Below are 19954 nucleotides of genomic sequence, written 5' to 3' on the forward strand. Positions count from 1 at the left end.
GCGATTCACAGATGACGATGATGGGAAACTTATTCTCGAAGAACTGTCTAAACTCGGGCATTCTTGACTGTAGACTCCTGGTGTTCCACTGAAATACGAAAGAACGCTCAATTTTTTTCTCAGAAAGGATGATGAAGCTTACGGTGCGCCATCTTGTTACTGAAGGCTGGCAAGACTTGATCCTAGTGTGTCCATCACTTGCAGCGAGCATTTAATGGCAGGGATCTGTAGACTAGCCATGGGAGTGCAATACCACCATTGAACGACCTCAATACAGAAAATAACTTGTACCTTTTGGGCGGATAGATTGCCTGCTGGGGGCGTAGCCGTTGTTGACTGTCAACGCTGTGATTCCGTAGACACGTGTCCCCACGGTAAAGCGGGCCAGTCCGAGTCGGATGTTCTCTTTTATGCCACAGTGTCTTTCGGCACCTCTGAGCGTACCCCACCTGGTGGCGGGGGTGGGGGAGGTCACTGCGGTAGTGGCGGTGGTGGTGGAAGTGGCGGCGAAAGTGAACGCAGATTCGGCCCAAGACTGCTTTTTTTCTTTTCTTCGAGCACCGCCGTCGACGGTAATGCCGTCATTGAACAACCGTTACCGCTTCCTTTCGTGAGGATCCGTCTTTCATTATTTACCTCAGAATGATCCTGTTCTTCTTGAGTACAGTGCATTATTTGGATGAGGTCTCATGGTTTCCGCTGCAGTTGTGGCATTTTAAGAGAGTTGCTTGGCAAGCCTCTGCTTTGTGGAGTCCAGCGCAACGTGGGCATGCATGCTTGTTGTTACACACAGCACTAACATGACCCAGTTTTAGACAGTTGTGGCGCTGCAATGGCCTTGGGATGTATAGTTGAACAACGGGTTAAAAGTGGCCAACCTTTACATGTGATGGGATAATCACCTCTGAAAATCACCTTGATACAACGGAATTTACCAAGCCGGCATACTTGCACTTTGTCCGTTGGCTCAGTGCCTAGTTTTATCAGCACAGGTAGGTCGGTGTTCCGTATGGAAACATCAAGGTCATAAATGACGCCCGTCGTCGTGTCACTATCCTGCGGAATGTAAGCACTGAGATTGATGCATCTAAGCTCCATGACAGTTCACAAGGTATGTAGTGCAGCCGGGTGCTCAGCGTCTATGGCCGAGATATTTTTCCATGGGTTGAGTTTAAAATCCTGTACCTCATTTGGCACGATAGCTTCAAGACGTGCCGATATCACTTGCCTGTTTATGTTGTTCTGGTTGATCGAAGAGTCAACAGAAATAAAAGGTGTGGAATGGCGTTTAGAACTGCACGCAGCCTTCACGGTAGAGATGCTAGCTGGCGAAGACGTGCCGACGATTCTCTTTTTAGCTTTGTGCTTCACTGCCGGGATAAAATCGTCTTCACTATTCGCCGTGTAAACGTCACTAATGTCACGGATGCTGTTGACATCTCGGCTATTATACTTCCTTCAGGTTGACGTCGAAGCTGACGCCAAGTCCTGACTGCGTACTGTTGGGTCTGAATCCATCACTACCCTCAGGAGAGCATGGATTCTCGAAAAATGCGTAAATTCACAAATAAACCACCGCATGAAATGAGCAGCATTTGGCAGAAAAACACTTCGCGCGAAATTAGAAGAAAAATTAAGCACCAATGACACAGTGGAGCTCAAACCCGGGTCCGCTGGGTGCCAGCCCAGCATTCTACCACTGAGCTACGCCGGTGCTTGTGACTTGTTGGCAAACTTGCCTTAGGCAGGCTTGATATCTGGAAAGCAGTCACGTTATTGTGACTTTAAAGCGATTTAAAACAGTGAAATAACAACCAGTCAGTTCACAATGCTAATCGCGTAACGAGTGGGCCATGTAATGCTCCAACCCAATACAAAAGCTTCTTCTTGTTCTCCGTTTAACTGCGGCGCGTACCCACTTCCACCATAATTCCTCATCGTCGGCAGCCAATGCATGAACAATTAACACAAAATTTCTTACAAGTGTTTTGCGGATACCACGCTTCTAAGAAGAATGACGAAAAATAGCATAGCGAATGCCAGCCTACTACCCCAAAAATTTTATTAATAATGCCCTAGTGGGTATCAAGCAAATGTGCTTGAAGTAGTTGCCCAACGGGTGTTTTGAAAAGACTCTGAAAGGCCGCTTTTCTAGCTTTCGCTGTGACTGTGCTGCGCCTTCCGTGAAAGCCTGTCATTTTTTCTCTTACGAAGAATTGATACGTAAGATGTTTTCATGATTACGTTCGATGCTGAGGCCACGCTGGCCGTCATTAGCTTTTTCAGGTGACTTTTAAGTGGCATCGGTAATTTGAATCACACTTGGAAACCAAACTCACGTAATACAAAAATTACAAACACATTTTTACTTTATTGATGCTTGTCATGGCACAAACTCGGATGGCATCGCCGAAGCACTGTTAAGTTTAACGTCAGTCATTGTCAATTCTGAGGATGACTTTCTTCCAGCACCATACTTCAACAGCACAATGTATAAAATATACAACTCAAGCACGCACCATGTCCATCGCGTAACATCATTGTCCTTTCCGCAAAACACCTTAAAACAAAGTTCAACACCATTTCACTGCACAACACACTAGCCCACTGCGTATGAATATCCCCATTTATGTGGCCTGCTGTATGGTTCATCGCACTGCCAGCAGCGCCAGCTACAATGCTTAACAGAGTACTAGTCACTACACGAACAACTCACTGGTTGCACAGAGCAATAATCCGCAGGGTCGCGCACTGGCTTCGACACAACAAAATGATCACCTTGCACCTCCCAGAGCACATAAAGTTCTCCAACTGATTAGTGGTGAATGAAACCTCTTTTTGTCCTTGGACACCTGCAGTACTTATCGCTATGCGCTTTTCGATCTGTTTGCTTCAAGCGTGGTGGCATAAGTACGTTCCACTCCTCTGACTTCCGCATTCTTCCAGAAAACAAGATGGACAGGGAATTACGGGTGATTCTAGTCTCGGAGTCTGCACAACGCACTCACTTTAAGCATGTCACACAAAGATTTCGGAACTCGTCCATTTTTGCCATGTTCGGGAGCCTTCAAAAGATTGTCTCGAACGCAGTGTCCATCATTGAGAGGCCAGTAGTTCATCCTAAAGAAGAAGAAGGACAAAACCGCTGCTATCATTTCTTCTTTTTCCCAATCTTGAAGACAAATCTCCCATTTGGTAAATCGAAGCAGCACTTAGCCGGCGTGTCTCTAGAAGACCTCGATTTTAGTAGACTGCCGTTGTCTTCGAAAAGCAGCTGCCCACTGTCCGTCGTCAAGGGAGAGTTCAGTTGACCATTTATTTGAATCGGATGTAGATTTGTGTTGAAAAGTGTCATCGGATCTGTGGTCAGACGCAATGGTGAGTTAAGTGATGTCGAAGGGAGAAGGTGCGCCGGTGTGTTTTGCTGGATGGTGCGCAGTCGGTCGAGGAAAATGCCCTGCTGAGCATTGAGTAGCTGCGTTGGGTGCGCCGAAAACTGTTGCGTGTTGGTGAAACCCCCACCTGTGACTGTGGGTCCTGGTTGTGTGCTAGGATTGTTGAAGGCCTGCTTTGTAGGTGGCGAACTAACTGGAGTCATTTTTTCTGGGGGCGAATGGTCCGGTTTAATGAGGCGGTGAAAAATCGCTATGGCTTTTGCGAGCTCGGCGCTGTATTCCTCTTCGCTGCTAGGCAGGGGCGGTGGTGTTGTAGGCGCCCTGGGTCTCAGAGTTGTATGCCCATTGCTGTGACCGAAAAGGTGTGGAGGTGGTGCCAGCGATGAGGGCGGGAGTGTGGTGATCACGCTTGGTGGTGTTGGAGTAGCTGGAGTAAATATGTCGTGAGGCACGTACCGAACATCCTTTGAAACGGGCGCTTGAGATGTCAACTCCTGCGAAGTTAGTGTTCCAGTGTGATGACCACCAGAAAATGATTCGCCCGCAGAAGGTTGCTCCGTCACAAACTGTGCCGGTGTCGACGTGTAAATACTCTTTTCCGCAGAGTTTCTATGTTCTTCGTGAGAGGAAGGTCTGTCAAAAGTGTGCGTATGTTTGGGCAGCTCACCGAAGCTGTTTGAAATGTCTGATGGAACCCTGCTAACGGGACGATTCGCCAAATGTTTCACATGAATAACTTCTCCTGAGTGTCCAGCAGTTGAGAAATCTGGAACTTTGCCTTCAATATCGGGTAATTCAGTTGAAGTTTCTGCCGACGTTGTGGTCCTAACGTTTTGATGATTTCCAAGCTGAGGTGGCACGGTGTGAACCTCCTGGTGGTCGTGGTAGGCCATGAGCGATTCGGGAAAAGCATGCTGCTCAGGGTGTCCCGTCACGGGAGGTGATCTATCTTGCGTGCGCACGGGTTCTATCGTGTACGGATGATGGTCACCTTTATCTCGAGATGCGCCATTCGGGTGGCGTGTTCCGTCTTGATAGGGACGCATGCCATCTACGAGAGATGCGCTTAGCTGCTTTTGCGGTAAGGGATGAGTGTGCGATGGAACACTGGAGACAGAAGAAGAAGTGAAAGTTTTTGGTAACTCAGCAGAAGTAGGTTCGTAGTGAGATAAGCCCAGGTGAACATTTCCAGCAATTTCGGTTTGAGCGTTCTGTGGTGGAGTCGCTTTGTGTTCCGGTGGTGTTAGTGAACTCTCACGACTAGCGTCATTCTGGTTCTTTAACGAGGACGTTTTTAGGAGAAGAGCAATGGCTCTGCGCAACTGTTCAGGTGGAATGTCTTCAAGGGTCAGGAGTGCTGGAGTTTTTGTCTCGGTTGTGTGGTGTTGGTTTTGAGGCGCATGTCCACCCAGGCCACTTGCAGATCCTCGGGTTTTCGGATATGCAGTCTGGGTTGTGTGCTCCTGTTGGCCATGCAAAAGTTGCCTTTCTTCTTCATGTTGGGCTGTAGATCCATGATGTGATACCGTTGGCAAACCTGTCGGTTTCTGATGCACAACTGCTCCTGTGGAGACTGTTTCGATAAGAGGATCTTGCTGAAAGTTTTGAGTTGTTGTCTTTTCTGGGGCCGTCACTAGCCCATCGTTTTCCGTAAGACCTGTATTTCTAGAAAGCTTGTCAGTTTCGTTGGGCACCTGCGTATTGTGGGTAGGCACTGAATACTGCATTCTTTCAGGACGCTGTTGGCTGTGTGGTACATGCGTTGAAACGATGTTGCCACCCCGAGTACTTCCAGAAGACGCGCTCTGGTGCGTCACTTTCACATAATCTCGAGTCTGAGGATCATATTCGAACAAAACAGGTGTCGACGAAGGACGGACTTGAAGTTTTTCCTCAGGCGTTTCCCTGAAAGGCTGGTGCTGGCGCTGTGCTCCATAAGTAGACTGGGTCATTGCGGGTCTCTCACTTATCTGGTGCTGTTGCCGTATGTCTTCAGCATTTTTCGCCGGCGTTGAAACTGCTTCAGGCTTGTTTAGTCCGTGCTTTGTCGTGAAAGCGTACTCATTGGTGTACCTTGGAGTCGAAGTGTTTGCTACGTCTTGTTGTCTCTGTGTCACTGTGAATGCAACCGTGTTCGGTTCTTGAATTGCGCGCAGCAGAGTTGTTTTAAGTTCTTTAGAAGGTACATTACGAGTGTGTTCTTGGAACATAAATGGGGGAGATTGAGGGGGCCTGATTGTGCGAGAAGTAGGAGCGAACTTCCCCTCAGAAGCGCCTCCGTATGCTTGTCCAGTTCCACCATTCGCGGTTGCCGTTCCTTGAGTTGATATGTCCGAGTCAGTTGGTTGTGGTGGTGATGCAGTCTCATGATTACCTGTGACTAACTGCGCCGTTTCTCGAAACTGATCAACTTGCGCCTGTCCTTGACCTTGACTGCTTGTCGGAATATATGTGTGGTCTGCGTAGGAAGTTCTTGCGTGCTGCTGATGTTCCTGATTACCTTGGGTCGTTATGTAACCTCTAGATGTCGTCGGTACGAGACCTTCATTTGCCTGAGACTGTGTTGATACTGCAGGAACACTGTTAGTGCTTTCATCAACATACTGGAGCTCGTCCCCGCGACTCGCAGGACTACTTTTTGCAGATGCATTAAACGTTGACGGTGTTCTATCTGCTGGTAATGTTTCAAAGTAACTGTGTGGCTTCTGTATACTGGATGTTGAGAATCGCGGTGGCACAGTAGGCCTATAGGGCCGGTTTTGACTCGCCTCGGTGTACAGCGGTGGACTTTGCGTTCCTGGCCGTGTCGGTCTTGACGGTGTTCTCGCTGGGAAAATTCGATGCTCATTTCCATTGCTTTGAGGAATTCCTGTGGCAATATGCTGATCTATTGTAGTCTGCCGTGAGCCATGACCAATGTCAGATGGTCTTGGGGTAAGCGTCACACTTATAGGCATGCCACTTGTCGTATCTTGTACTCTCAGGCTTGCATTTTCTAGCGTTACAGTGCCTTGAATCTTGAACACCTTTTCTGGATGGCTAGAGACCTGTGCTGCTGTTAGCTCCTTTAATACCATTCTTCCAAGTCCCGTCGGTTCTTGCGATGATGTTTGTTCATCTTGTTTTAGATCGATATTTTTATACGGGAATGATTCCTGTGAATGCGCGGATGCTTCGCTTAACGTTTTTGGCCTTGTGAGTTGCTCTCTCGGCCTAGCGGCAATCGTGACATGTTCTCTTGGTGCAGGTCTCGGTGTACCCCGTTCATATGTCGCTGATTGAGACTGTGGAGGCAGTGATGGTTTGTACGATGTGAACGCTGTCGTCGGGTAAGCTGGTTCTCGGGAATGGGAAGTGTCTTGGGACTCAGCCTTGTCGGTTGGCATCGTTATATCTGTAAGTGGTTTCGAGTTATCTAGGTCATACGGTGAAGTTTGTTCCACACCTGCATATTGCTTCAAAGTGTCTGCGCCAAGGTCTGTGTTTGCAAGTGATTCTGAAGAAGTCGAAGATACCTTGCTTTTTGTGACTGCCTCCCGGTAATGGTTAGGGTATGGCCCGGAATTCGAGGGGGTGGTGTCTGTCAAGGGCTGGTCAGAAGGACGAGAATTCATAGCCTGGTGAGAAGATGAAGGTTCTCTATGAGGCATACTGTACGATTGCTGCGACACTTGAGGCGTTTCGGTGATACGCTGCTTTAAAACTTGTGACGAGTCTTGGGATGTTGGGAGAGCAGTCCTCGGCCTCGCTGTCAACGTTGTTTGCAAAGTAGCCGTATATGGCGTGTTTTTCTGTGCTTCAGCAAGAGCGTGCTGAGGCCGTTGCGGCCTATTAGTTCGTCGTGGCTGAGTGGATTGAGGCTCCTGGATAAACGGTAATTGCGATCCTTGAGTAGGAGCAGGAACATAGCTGCCCTTATCTGCTGCGTTAAAATGGACTACGGGCCTTTTAATAGGTCTGACTGTTTCCGTTTGAGCATGCTGTGGAGGCCGGGACGTGCGGCGTTGTGATGAGCTCGGAACAGTGCCTTGAGCCAGGCTTGAGTGTCGTATTGCGCTGCTTGTTGCCCTCGTGGAGGACGTGTATTTTGCCTTGTTTCCGACTGTCGGTTCTGTCATTGTTACTACGCTCCCTCGTACGACAAACTCTTGTGGAGAATGGGGCTCATAGGGAGATGACTCGGTCAGTTCTCGTTCACTGTTCAGCGAATCTTCTTTCGCATGTTCCTCAGGAAAAATTGATCGTGAATGTTCTGCGACCACCGGCCGCGAGATTGCTACCGACGCTCCTTCTACTCTCTGCGTGGTCCGTGCTGCTGTGGCTCTCGTAACTGTTGAACCTGCACTTTCACCATTCTTTTGGAGCAAAGTTTCGATACCGGTGGTCTGTTTACCATGTGATTCAGACACTTGTGTGCCTGCTGGTGGCTCCTCCGTCACTGAGACATATGGACGTCGTAGATGACTGCTTGTCATTGGCTTTGGTGCAAACCTATGTCGAGGGCCAACTGAATATTTCTTCGTTGTAATAAAGGACCTTGTACTTGTTGTCGCTCCGGTTCCCTCGGTATCCTTGGTTTGTGTATAAGTGAGCGACTTCGAGCGCTGCTCCTGGTGATCGTCAGTGCCTTGTGTTGACGATGCATGATGTAAACCTAGTGAACTGGCCTCATCCTTTTCTGTGCTGTAATACAAAGATGCTCCGATAGTTTGTGCGGTTGGCCTCGGCTGATCAACATCAATAGTTGGTGTTAGTGGCTTATGTGTGTGGACTGTCATTTGGCGGTACCTCGACGTTGTGTGTGCAGGCTCACCCTGACTGACTGATGCTGTCGAATGCACTTTTGCACCTGCATCGTGGTTCTTTGTCGTTGCTCTAGCTTGCGCAGTCTTGGATATCCTCCTGAACGGCTCGTCGTCGACACCTTCTGAGGAAGTTCCTTTCGATGGCTCTATATTAGATGGAAACGTGCCAAATGCGACGTTTCCTATTTTCGTCCAAGAATAAAGAGACGTGCCGAAATTTGACGCTGATTCTCGTGTCGGAGAGGTCAAATTTCGTGTTCTCTGCCGAGTCCGCTCAAATATCTCCGTAGGAGAAGGTGGACTCCTGTGGGACAACTGAGGTCGCTGCTTGTCTTGTGGCTGGACTGTATATTCTGGGTCATTTGCCTTCGACTTACCGGTGTTGTTAGGTCGCCTACTCAAGGCTCTAGGTGTTCCTTGTCCTTCTACTCCGGTTACAGTATCCACCATCGGTAAGCTTGCAAGGTAGTTACGTTCTAGTAAAGTCGAAACACCTGAGACAGCGTTTTGCGTTGGTTGTCTTGTAGTAGTTACGGTTGGCCTGCCACTCGACTTTGTTCTTCCTGGTGACAGCGAATCTTCGGAGTCATATTCAACGCTACTAGTCACGTCTTCATTGTTTAAGTAAGCCTCTTCGGTAGGCCTTATTCCTTTTGTGGTAGTAACCAATGAAGCAGTTGGAGGCGAGGCTGATGGGGGAGCCTGTGTTGGCGTTTCTTGAACCGGTTGATCATGTGGTCGACTTTCGGGGGGAGATGGAAAGTGTGTGCCTAAATCTGCACCTGGTGCATCTGGCAAACTTTTTTCAGACCCAGACAATCTCGAACTGGTCTCCGGGTCGGTGAAATATGACGTGGACGCCTCGGACTCCGTAGTCTTACTGGAAAATATAGAAGCGGGAAATGTGTCTTGAAGTGACATACTGACCATACGGTGTGACTGCGGCCTTCCATTGGGAGGCTCTGGCATGTAGAACACCTTCTCTGGCACCTGTCTGTTAGGTGCAGTATTGACGCCCCCTTTGTTATCAGAGGGAGGAGTCATTGTCTTGTATTCACCAGTAACTGTGATTATACCTTTGGTAGTTCGTGCAGTTTTAGAACGCTGTGAAATGCTCTGCGTATCACCATCTGCTATGGCGTATCCACTATTAGTCGTATGACTGAGTGTTGTGCTGTGTGTGCCAATAGTTTGGGCATGGTTTGTTGATAACGTCCCCTTCTCGCGACCAGTTGATTGCTCATATTGAGTAACACCGGGTGATGAGATTGTCATTTGGGTCCTGAACACGGAAGCATTTGTGGGATATGGGGTCGACTGGCGTTGCTGGGCCTGCCACGTTGCCACCGTTTTGTTTTTGTCCAGTACAATAGTAGTATACCTCGCCGGCCCTCTTTGTCCACTGACATTCATGGTGTCGGTCATAAGGGTCATTTCCAGAGGACCACCCGTCACCCATTTTTCAGTGCTAGAAATCGGTGGTATTCTGGTAGCGGCAGAGACGTCGTCAAAAGTGGCGGTGTCAGAAATGCGTGCATCGTTCTGCGTTACGTCACGATTCGCACTCGTCGTAGTCGTTTGGTTCTGGGGGACTCCGCTGTTGGAAACAAACGAGATGGTCCGTTCTTGAGCGCCACCATGGTGAACGACTTCAACCGGCTCTTCTGACCGTGTATGGGGCGGTAGTGCTGTGGGAGCGGGTGTCGCTCTCGGAATGGCCGTCACTGGGTAGCTGTAGTTCAGCGGGTCTTCGAGTTGGGTGTTTTCGAGGAACTCTGGCTCGTCGTCGACGGAGGTGCGACGCTGAATCACCGTGGTGCCAACCGGACTGCTTCCTGCGGACGTGTACGCCCGCCTCTCGAGTGGTAACTCCTGGAAATTGGAAGGCCCATTAGTGTGCGAGTTTGTGTTGAAGTCCACTGGCTTGTGGCGTGCTTCTTCATTTGAGAGAGTTCGTATTGCTTGGTAGAGAGTGCGATAGTAGTCCGCTATCGACTGTTTAGGGGAAGCCTCCGTTTCTTGAACTGCCGCGTTCTTGCCTTGCGAAACGAAGGGATCCAGGTTGTTAAAGTTGGGAGCCGATAGTGAGTTGTCGGTCGTGTCGACGTCGTATTCGTCTTCGAGGTTTGGCTTTACGTTGCTATAAAAGTCGCTGTGGCTGGGCCTAGACTTGTCGTATTCGACGCCGGACGGGTAGTAGGAGCGGACCTTGCGAACCAGCGTGATGTTTACGACTGTCGTTTGACCTTCGACGATCTGGACGGGCACCTCAGCGTCGTTGTGTTCAGGAGACGATGCCTGGAAACACCAGAAGAGTGCATCAATATACAAATATAAGTGACAGATCATTAAATTTACGAATTGGCTATGTTAGTTGACTCAACATTGCTGGTTACAATTTTAACAAAACTGTTGTAAAATACAGTATCGAATACTGATGTGCTTTCCCATTGTATATAGTGCCAAGGAAAGACATGAAGGATGTATCTAGTTGAGTCCGAGAATAATGACAATTTCTGGTGCCATTATCGCATGTTCATAGGTGCACCTTATTTTATCGTTCGAGTTGAAAACACTTGCCTAGCGTGGATATAATGACAGTGAGTTTAAAGCACCGAACGTTAGCATAAGTACCAAGCGAGGCTTCCTGATAGTTCTTTAGCATTTTGCTTCGTGTCAGATACTCTTTGATGGTCACTTACTTACAGATGGTGATTTCACTCATGTGATAGCTAAGCTGAGCGTTACTGGAATGATGTGTAGTGTAAGTTTTCTATTGAATTCATGTGACACTAGTAATAAAATAAATTGTAGGTGATGTTTCATTTCACCGTTACTGCGCCCATTTTAGAGATGGGTTAATACTGTCCCAGGGCCAAATATTAGAAAATTAACGCCGAAGTAGAAAATTGTTCAGCTGTTGGCGCAATAATCGCAGTTATGACGAGTGAACCCACGACGATCAATGTTTCCATTAAACATTGCTTAATAATTTCAGAAACATCGTTATCGATTACAGAACCCGTGCTCACCATCAGTGTATACGTCCCAGGCAGCAAGATCCTCCAGTACTCGCCTTTGGGGCTTGTTCTGAACGGCATGTAACGTCCTTTGATCATGAGCCTGACGTTTGTCACGGGGTACCCTTCATCATCCGTGATAATTCCTCGCAGACCTGCAGTCATAAAGCAAGAAAGTGAAACGATGTTCCTGCGAATTGCGTAAAAGACAACAATACAGTTCCTGAGAATGTCAAGCAGTGGTGTTCGCCAGCGAGCATGTAAATATTGGTCGAATGCCTATCAAGGGGTTCGATGGCGTCCTATCACAATCGTTCCTTTACTAATTAAAGTAAACGAGATTGATCCCTCTTTCTAGGAATCGGTGTAACACGAAAAGGACACGTGTCTTCGCAGAGGTAGTTGAGCATTCCTTCTGCATAGTTTCGCTGCATATATGAATGAATTAATGCTGCAGTAATGAACTGCAATGTGATGCAAAGAACGGCAAGCAGCTCGAAACTTACGGCGCACGCCTCAAGCAGAAAACACGCACGAAATGACCGCACACAGAACGAGCGCGGGCAAACGACTGTCACGATCTTACGTCGTATGTGAGCAGTGGACTCCCTTCCTTAACGCGGCCGTGGCAGCGAGTAAATTGAAGCTCGTGCTCTGTTTAACTACTGTAACTTAAACTTGCGGTGGAAGCACAAAACCTACAAAGCACCCGAATCCGTAGATAGGCGCGCGGGCTAGTTGGCCACCACGCCAGAGAACTTCTATACGCACTTTGACCACGCCATGTGGAGGCGCGCGCGCACAGTGACGCGTAAAGTGGCGCGGCGCGACGACTTTATAGCACGCGCGCGCCCAACACGGACCCGTCGTACCTCACAGTTACTGATTACCAAGACGCGCTGAAGTATCCGAGCTCTGAGGACCACCAGTGATACTTGGTGTATATAAACGGCTCGCCGTAGACATGTTAAAGAAGGGTGTCTATGTGGTGTATTTGGTAACGCCGAGCGCAGAGGAGCGCGAAATCGGTGGTTCGATGCCACGCTGCAAAACTGTTCTTTCTCGTTTTTTTTTTTCTCTTTCCAATCTGTTAGTAAACATTTTACAACATCATATTCGTGACGGAAATACGTCATTGTGCTGTGGTGGACACCGGCACAAAAGACTTTCGTGTTAAAATTAAGCTTTGGCATTTTCCTTCAATCGTATATTTGTTCAAGCCAACTGATAAAGAGTTTTCACGTAGGAATGGCGAGCATGTTATAGAACAATATTCTTAACATGCTAATGGGAACTAGACTATATGAAAGACTATTCGTTTCATCTGGACATAACCAAAAGACAGAGGCAGTGATTGTGTCATTGATGATACAGGCATCAGGCAGTAATGCTGATCGCTGCCATAAATCCATTACCTTGAAGGCATTCAGATAAATCAAAACACAACCCGTCCGGACCAGGGTTGCACTGTAATAGTTGGCTAGCGCTGTTGTTTTCGTCGTTTAGGTTTGATGCTATCTATGAGACATTGCCTCTTACAAGATAACAACAGATTATGCTAACGGCCAGACCTTCTATCAAAAACGCCGATAACACAACGCAATGTAAGAATAGTGTTAGTGATTTCGCATTAAAGGGTTCGCTTAAGGTCACTGGCTGTCCTTCGCTCGTGCGCATAAACGGTGACCGATACATGGAGGTTCTTCCGAAACCACATATAGTGTCTTAAACGTACGACGTCGGTAACATATGTTGAAGGAGCAAGAATATATACAATATCGCGTGAGCGCACACATATCCTTCAACTTAGTGTCGTGGTACCTTGTGTATTTTCACGGGCCTGGATTGACTTCACATTTATGAACGAAGTTGATTTCCTGCATCTACGCGGAAAAACGTAATTCTGGCAGAAATTCAGCAATATGCTCACTTGATGGAACTTCGAGTTGAGTACGCCGAGCTCAAAGCTGGCTCAACGGTCTTTTGTGTTTCGAAGTCTATTCGGAATTGGAGAGCAAGGAAAATAATGTTATTCCAAAAGCTAAAGCACATGCTTCCGTCGCTCCTAAGTTTCGATATTCTCCTTACAGTTCTCGGTTAAAGCAATAAGAAAACAAACAATTGCTCACCTCTGTGCGATTCTTCAAGCAACTTCATGAGAGGCTTCCTGTTGTCCGTCCAGAAACGCTTCAGCTGATACGACAGCGGGTGCTTGCAGCACGACAGCTCTAGAGTCACCTCCATGCAGCCTCCTTGCACGTACGTGTAGTCCGGCATGCTGCCTGCGTGCGTTTGCTTTAAATGATTTGCAAACTAGATCTGGCGAATTCAGCCATTCCATCGAAGAATATATGAAATAAACGTGCATGGCGGTGGACCAAGGACCCTTTATCATACACAAGACTTAAACCCCTACAGCGCAGCTGTTTGAGGGGAAGTAAGGTCTGTGCCGTGCGAATAAAACTCGGCCTGTGTCGTACGAGTGAAACTCGGTTGGCCAGCGCCACAGAATGAGAGTATGTGTCAAGCAGCTCCTAGAATAGGATAGCCATGTATAGTATAGTATAACAAAGAGTATGGGGAAGGAAAGCGAGAATGGGGAAGAAAAAACTAATGTCAGGGTCAGGATGCGGTAAACAAGACAAAAAAGGTAAGGGGAGAGAGTAGATCATAACATAACAATGTAGAGTATAGTGTGGAGTGGTCGTGACGTTGAAAAGGGCAGCTGTCAATGGGTTTAAGAGGGAAATCTTTGTTTGGATGAACTTCTGGTAAAGGAAATTAAAATTCAAAGTCCGTCTACCTGAGGAACGTCTGTTGAGACTGCAACAAAGCTCATCAGTCAGATGCATTCAAGATGAGGGTAACTTTTCGGTTCAGGAAACATTGTGCGACCAACCTAAGTACACTGGTTCTTTTCCTTTCCTTGGTCTCACGATATGCCAACGTTGGTGAGTAAATAGTTTGGACGCAGTGAATGAGTGACACAACTTTATTAGTTGTCCTCAATACTGATGACCTGCGGGGGCAAAACATTTACAGGTCCGTCAGCTAACGCTAGCGAGAACACAGGCGAAGGGCATATGCCATATGATTTCACTTGACGCTCAATGAAGTATTATAAGGTTACCATTTGCATAGCATTTAACCTTTTTGCATCTTTCTCGGTGTTGCACTACCACCGTGATGGGCCCGACTTCGAACAAGCAATGATGGGATATGATGACGTCGTGATGACGGCGGGACATCACCTGACATTTTGCTCTTAGGATCACTTGACGTATCTGTTACGTCACGTGTCTCTTTGTTTCATTCATGCTCACGCCGCCTCTAACGCGGGATCTTTTTTTTTTTACATGTGAGACCTGAGGATTCTGACATTACAACAGAAATGCGATGAAGAAGATTTGGTAAAAGTGGCGTATATACTCGCCCTTGAATGGGTACCACTTGGCGCCGTTGACGATGCCGTCGTGGAAGGTCTGGCGCTCACATGAGAACTGCCGCATGGTCGGGTGGTTGAAGGAGTAGGTGCGCGCCAGGTGCTGGAACACGTCGTCATCGGGCGTCTTCGACTCCACGGTGTCTGCGGTCCAATGTAAAAGCATATAAGTACTCATCACGTACGAAGTTGAGACGTTCCACTCATTAGCGTTATGCAAGTGCTTCACATTTCGAGTATCAGGCACAAAGGTCACATAAATGCAACGAAAAAAGATATTGAGAAGGGAAGAAACAGTTTTTATGGTAAAAAAGTTGACAAGTGGGCTTTGCCGGATGTTTCTTTTTCTTGCTGCTCACCGTTGGGGAAGGAGATGTGAGAAAAAGAGGACAGTGAAGGTGTTGGTGAGACAGAAACTCATTTGTTCAAAGACTATTTATGGTATCTTGTTCAGTTCATCCTCTTGCACGAATTAGTTAAGAGCTCTGACAATCTTGAGCTGACGACGAAGATCAGGTGAAGATCGCAACACAACTTTTTTTGATAACTGCTGCTTTGCGAAATTCAACATGGTCTTCAGGCGATTTTGTTTGCCCAGCATATCGTGGGCAGGTGAGCAATTGGTCTGCAATGGCATCCATAGGGTGACATTCTTTATTTTCGTGACCTTGATCTAGACATGCACGTGGGAATAACACCGACCACAAGGTGCAGTGCAAGCTTACTGCACAGATTATGACTCGGTAGGGCTTTCACTCATCGTTACCTACACTCGTTAACTACACTTTATCTACACTAAAGACAGTACGAACTGAGAGGAAAAAGAGTTAACAAAGTACGAAGAAGATGGTAGAAAGAGAGGCAAATATTTTTTTCTGCCTACCTGTTATACATGCTATGTAAGAGACAAGATATGACAATTTTTTGCTCAATATTTAATAGTCCATTTATATTTCGATCTTCGGTAAAGCTTGCCGTTGATGCACTGTCCCACTCTATGCTTGTCACTTTTTGTTTATGTCATATGATGAAAACAGCACACAATTTACAACAGAATCTAATACAGTGCATCGTATTTATAGATATTGTTGGGACTCCAGAAGTCCAGTTAAGCTTTTGAAAGAGTCGCTGCGTTAGCGCGGGTCGTGTAAATATGTGTAACAAAATTTTAAAGAAGGGTACATGTATAACAAGATTTAAATAATACACAATATGTGATAAAAATATTGACTGTATATTTTCCCAAGTTTAAAAAAAATGTGAAGTCTGCTTTTGATTTTCCGCTCTTTCGTCATCACTGTATGCCCCACTCTGTCTGCAATTTCTTCGTGACAGTCGATCTTCTTCGAATGGACCTATAGCTAAGTGTGCTAAACACGCAACCGGGTTCATTCGAATACCGCGCGTCTGCGGTTCACTCACTCTGTCCATACGTGTCGTCATACGGGTACCGAACCAGCATGGCGCCCCCGTGCAAGTTGCCCGAGAGCACGAAGGGGATGGTGTCGATCCACTTGCGCACCGCCGCCGTCTCCGGCTCCTCCACGTTGCGCACCGTGTGACTCGGGTCCGGGAAGTTGCGATTCAAGTCCACGCCCGCACTGTTGTACCTGCAGTGTTAGGAAGTTTGATATTAGGGGCGAAGTTCCTTAGGCCCCTACGATGTTCGAGAAGTCGTCGAGGGTAGTCGTCGTCCTTAGTCGAAGCGCCGGTGCGAAACATTTGTGCTTAGTACTGTCTATGCAGAACCAGCACATGGCGGCAGATTTCGACGTCAACATCTCTGTCAGCGATTGGTTTGTCCACCACGTGGAAGTGTATAACCTGGAACTCGTTTCTCAGAGGAGACACCACAACTAACATAAGGTCACGCATAGATTCGCGTTTGCCAAATTTCCTCTGCAACTCCTTCCTCTGAAACTTTTCCTTTCTCTCAACTCCTTCCTCTGCAACTCCTCGACCTCGCCTTCAGCCACCAAGCCGTTATACTAAAGAGAAGCATTAATCCGAGACTTTATCAGCAACAACAACAGGAATCATGGTCGTTTTTTTAGTAGTCCCGATCCGGTGCATAGTGCATAGTCCCGATCCGGTGCATAGTGATTCGCGAGCATTCACTTCGTGGATATGCAGTGATTTGCGTTGCAGTCACTTCAGATTGAGCGTCAGGGTCTATCAGCCTGTTAGTTATCTGCTGGCTATGAGACTACAATATAATAACAACCAATAGTTGATTAAGCGAGTGAAAGTACGTGTCGCAGGTTCGATACCGGCCGGCGGCAAGTTGTCTTTTCGTCCACTCCATTTTCTCCACATTTCTATCATAATTACTATAAAAGACGTCACTTTTACTTTTTTGGCTTGTTTGTCTGTTTAAAGTCACATCTGGGGATGCAGAGAGATATGGCTGCATAGCTCTTTGTTGGTTCTCATTAATGTTGAGTTTAACCCCCCCCCCCCCAAAAAAAAATATACCCTTAATGTCTACTTTTCTCGTGAGATTGAGCATGGAAGGTGCCAATTTCCTGACCGTCATTTCCTGACCACAGGACTTTGTTACGACACAAATGCGCGAAATTCAACGGAGGCAAAATGTTAGAGGCCCGTGTACTGTATTTGGTGCGCATTAAAGAACTCCAGGTGGTCGAAAGAGCCGGAGTTGCATCGAGAGAATAAATTCCATAAACCAACCGACCTGCATCCGCACAGCTTAACTAGCTATCTGGACGCTTGTTGTGAAGGAACATGTGCTCATTTCGTTAATAAAATAAAAAGGGCATATTTTGAACTATATCTTATACAGAAAGCAGTTGGACAAATTTAGGAATATCAGACAGCTTGAGCTTATTGCGAGCTCTAATGCTTGACTCATGCTTGCGTTTAAATACCTGTAGTGCTACGTTTTTTTTTTTACATAATCACGCATGCAAGCTTTCTCGTAGACGTCACACTACACCAGTTCCCATGTTATTGAAGAAGTCCGATAAAACAGCGAGATTGGTGCACTCGTCCGACATATAATTTAGAATGCCACGACTTGCTTCTATATTTCTCATAATACCTGACAACTTTTCATCTCTATAGGTCGCATCAAATCAAGCTAATGTCAGCGTCAATGTCAACGGGAAACGGGTAAGGTGATGGGGCGGGGTGTGGCGAGGGAGGTTTTGGAAAGGATCCCCGCGTGATCAACTGGCTCCTTTAGCGGCGGCTGCATTTACGATGGAGGCGCAAATGTTGTAGGCCCGTGTGCTCCGATTTGGGTGCGCGTTAAAGAACCCCAGGTGGTCGAAATTTCCCGGAGCCCTCCACTACGGCGTCTCTCATATTCATATGGTGGTTTTGGGACGTTAAACCCCACATATCAATCAATCAGCTGGCTCCTTTACGGCCTCCACCAAGTTGGCAAAGACGAGGTCGATGCACGACCTTGTGTTGGTTGTGGCATGTTTCCCCTGATGAACGCATGTGCGTAGAACAGGACATGTGCGTAAAGAACAGGAGGCAGTGAAGACAGGAAAACGTTTAGCGAACGTATATCGTCATAGGGACTCACCGACCACGTAGGCCCACGCACTGTCCTTCTCTGGAGATGGACATGCCATCGGGGTTCATGCTGGGCATGATGTGGACGTTGGTGTTGTCCAGCAGCCACCGGATGCGCGGGTCGTTGTCGTATCCGTTGATCAGGTGGGCTATCAGCTGAAGCATGAGCTCCTTGCCCACAACCTGCATGCGTGTACGTATATTGAGAGGAAGATAACAGGGGCCAAGTTAAATGACAAAAAAAGGTGAAAAAGGTGATGTATTGGTGAGAGATGTCTGCAAGCCTCTCCAAAAGCCTCGAATGGCAGCATCGTAAGCATTTGGAGTACCATGTAATCAACCGCCTGCCAACGTTCGCTACTCGAACGCTCACTTTTCGAACAACCTCGAACACGCCCTCGAAGATGACTAAAGTTGCGTTAAGATTTTTCTGTTACGGCTTTCTGGCAAGAGTGGGCTCGTGCAATGAAACATGTAATGTTATCGCATTACAGTACAGACAATTTGCAGCACTGTCTTCTAGCTCACCGTAGTACTATCGTGCTCTGGCTTGCCGAGTGTGTTTTAGTATAGGCTGTGAACGCTTTAAAGCGCTATGTACACTCGCTACTATACCAGAGCCGTAAGTTGACTCAGTCACAATGAGACGCGTGTAAGTCGGACAAGCTTTATGGATGCTTTCACTGTTTACAAACACGGGCCCTTGATTACATACGGTTTCTTCCACCGATGTGCCATATAGCATCGGTGGGCAAAAAGAGCTGTAAAAATAGTCTGCTCATTTTCTACACTTTTCTTCCTTTATTTGGCGAAATATATTTGAAAAAATATTCTTTTTAGCTACATGAAATTGAACTTCACGCGCACTCCTAATTTCTGAAAAACTAAAAACAGGCTTTCCTTACCCTTGAAAAACACTTGAATGCGTGCCTTCAGTTTTGTCGTTAAGAGCTGGTAAACGAGGTGACAGGAAGTTTTTCGTGGTACAACGCTTGCGATATTGAAACCCTCTGTTTAGCAAAAGTGGTACTGGTTTAGCGTACTGGGTACTCTATTATGGGAAAGCATGAATCCATCCCGCGAGGCCTCACACTTGATGTTTTTAGAAAAGGGGGTTAAGATATAGAGTACTAGTTACTCTACTAAGGGAGAGCTTAAAGCCGTCCCGTAAAGGATTTAGAATATTTGATACCATACAAACAACACAAAGCGGAGGAGCGTTTTCCTCGTACTCCTAAGGAGTGATGTGTGTTTAAAAAAAGTGGTTGACGATTTGGAGTACTTAGTACTCTATAATGTGAGAGCTGAAAACCGTCCCGTGGACCTGCTTACCAAGCAGTAAGCGGAAGAGGTGTGAATTTTGTGTTTAGAAAAAAAAATGAGCATTTTCCATGTACAGGGGGAATCGGTGATATGTGAAGCACGAATGGGAAATGTTGATATGTCACTTTAAAATAACCGCAACGTTACGAGGTGGAGGTAAATGATGCCGTACGTGACTTCCGTGTCATGGTTATCATGTTTGAATGTGTCGTTTACCTTCGTCATCTATTCACGTCCCGTGACACCAAATTTAGTGTTTGTGGAGCTATCAAAACGGCTGCGAGCACGCTATGAGCGTGGTATGTTGTCATGTTCTTACATGAAGCGCACGTCAGGATTGTCATGTTTGCACCAGTCATGTATTTCGTCATCCATCGACATCACGTAACACCGAAATTTGTATATGTTGAGCCAGCAAAACTG

The 19954-nt window shown here is 47.0% G+C and overlaps 1 protein-coding gene across 1 annotated transcript in view; it reads right to left on the bottom strand.

Annotated features, from left to right (window-relative positions):
* Positions 1 to 2351: 2351 nt before the first annotated feature.
* LOC119174076 (uncharacterized) overlaps positions 2352 to 19954 on the bottom strand; it is a 99546-nt gene continuing 81943 nt past the window's right edge. The window contains exons 4-9 of the mRNA XM_075889660.1: positions 18219 to 18391; positions 16085 to 16272; positions 14654 to 14806; positions 13350 to 13502; positions 11233 to 11375; positions 2352 to 10498 (exon numbers count right to left, since the gene is read on the bottom strand). Of these exons, the coding sequence (XP_075745775.1) occupies positions 3152 to 10498; positions 11233 to 11375; positions 13350 to 13502; positions 14654 to 14806; positions 16085 to 16272; positions 18219 to 18391 (8157 nt within the window). The 3' untranslated portion in view covers positions 2352 to 3151. The remainder of the gene's footprint in view (positions 10499 to 11232; positions 11376 to 13349; positions 13503 to 14653; positions 14807 to 16084; positions 16273 to 18218; positions 18392 to 19954) is intronic.

Source organism: Rhipicephalus microplus, chromosome 3 (assembly GCF_043290135.1).
Source record: "Rhipicephalus microplus isolate Deutch F79 chromosome 3, USDA_Rmic, whole genome shotgun sequence".
Taxonomy (NCBI): domain Eukaryota; kingdom Metazoa; phylum Arthropoda; class Arachnida; order Ixodida; family Ixodidae; genus Rhipicephalus; species Rhipicephalus microplus.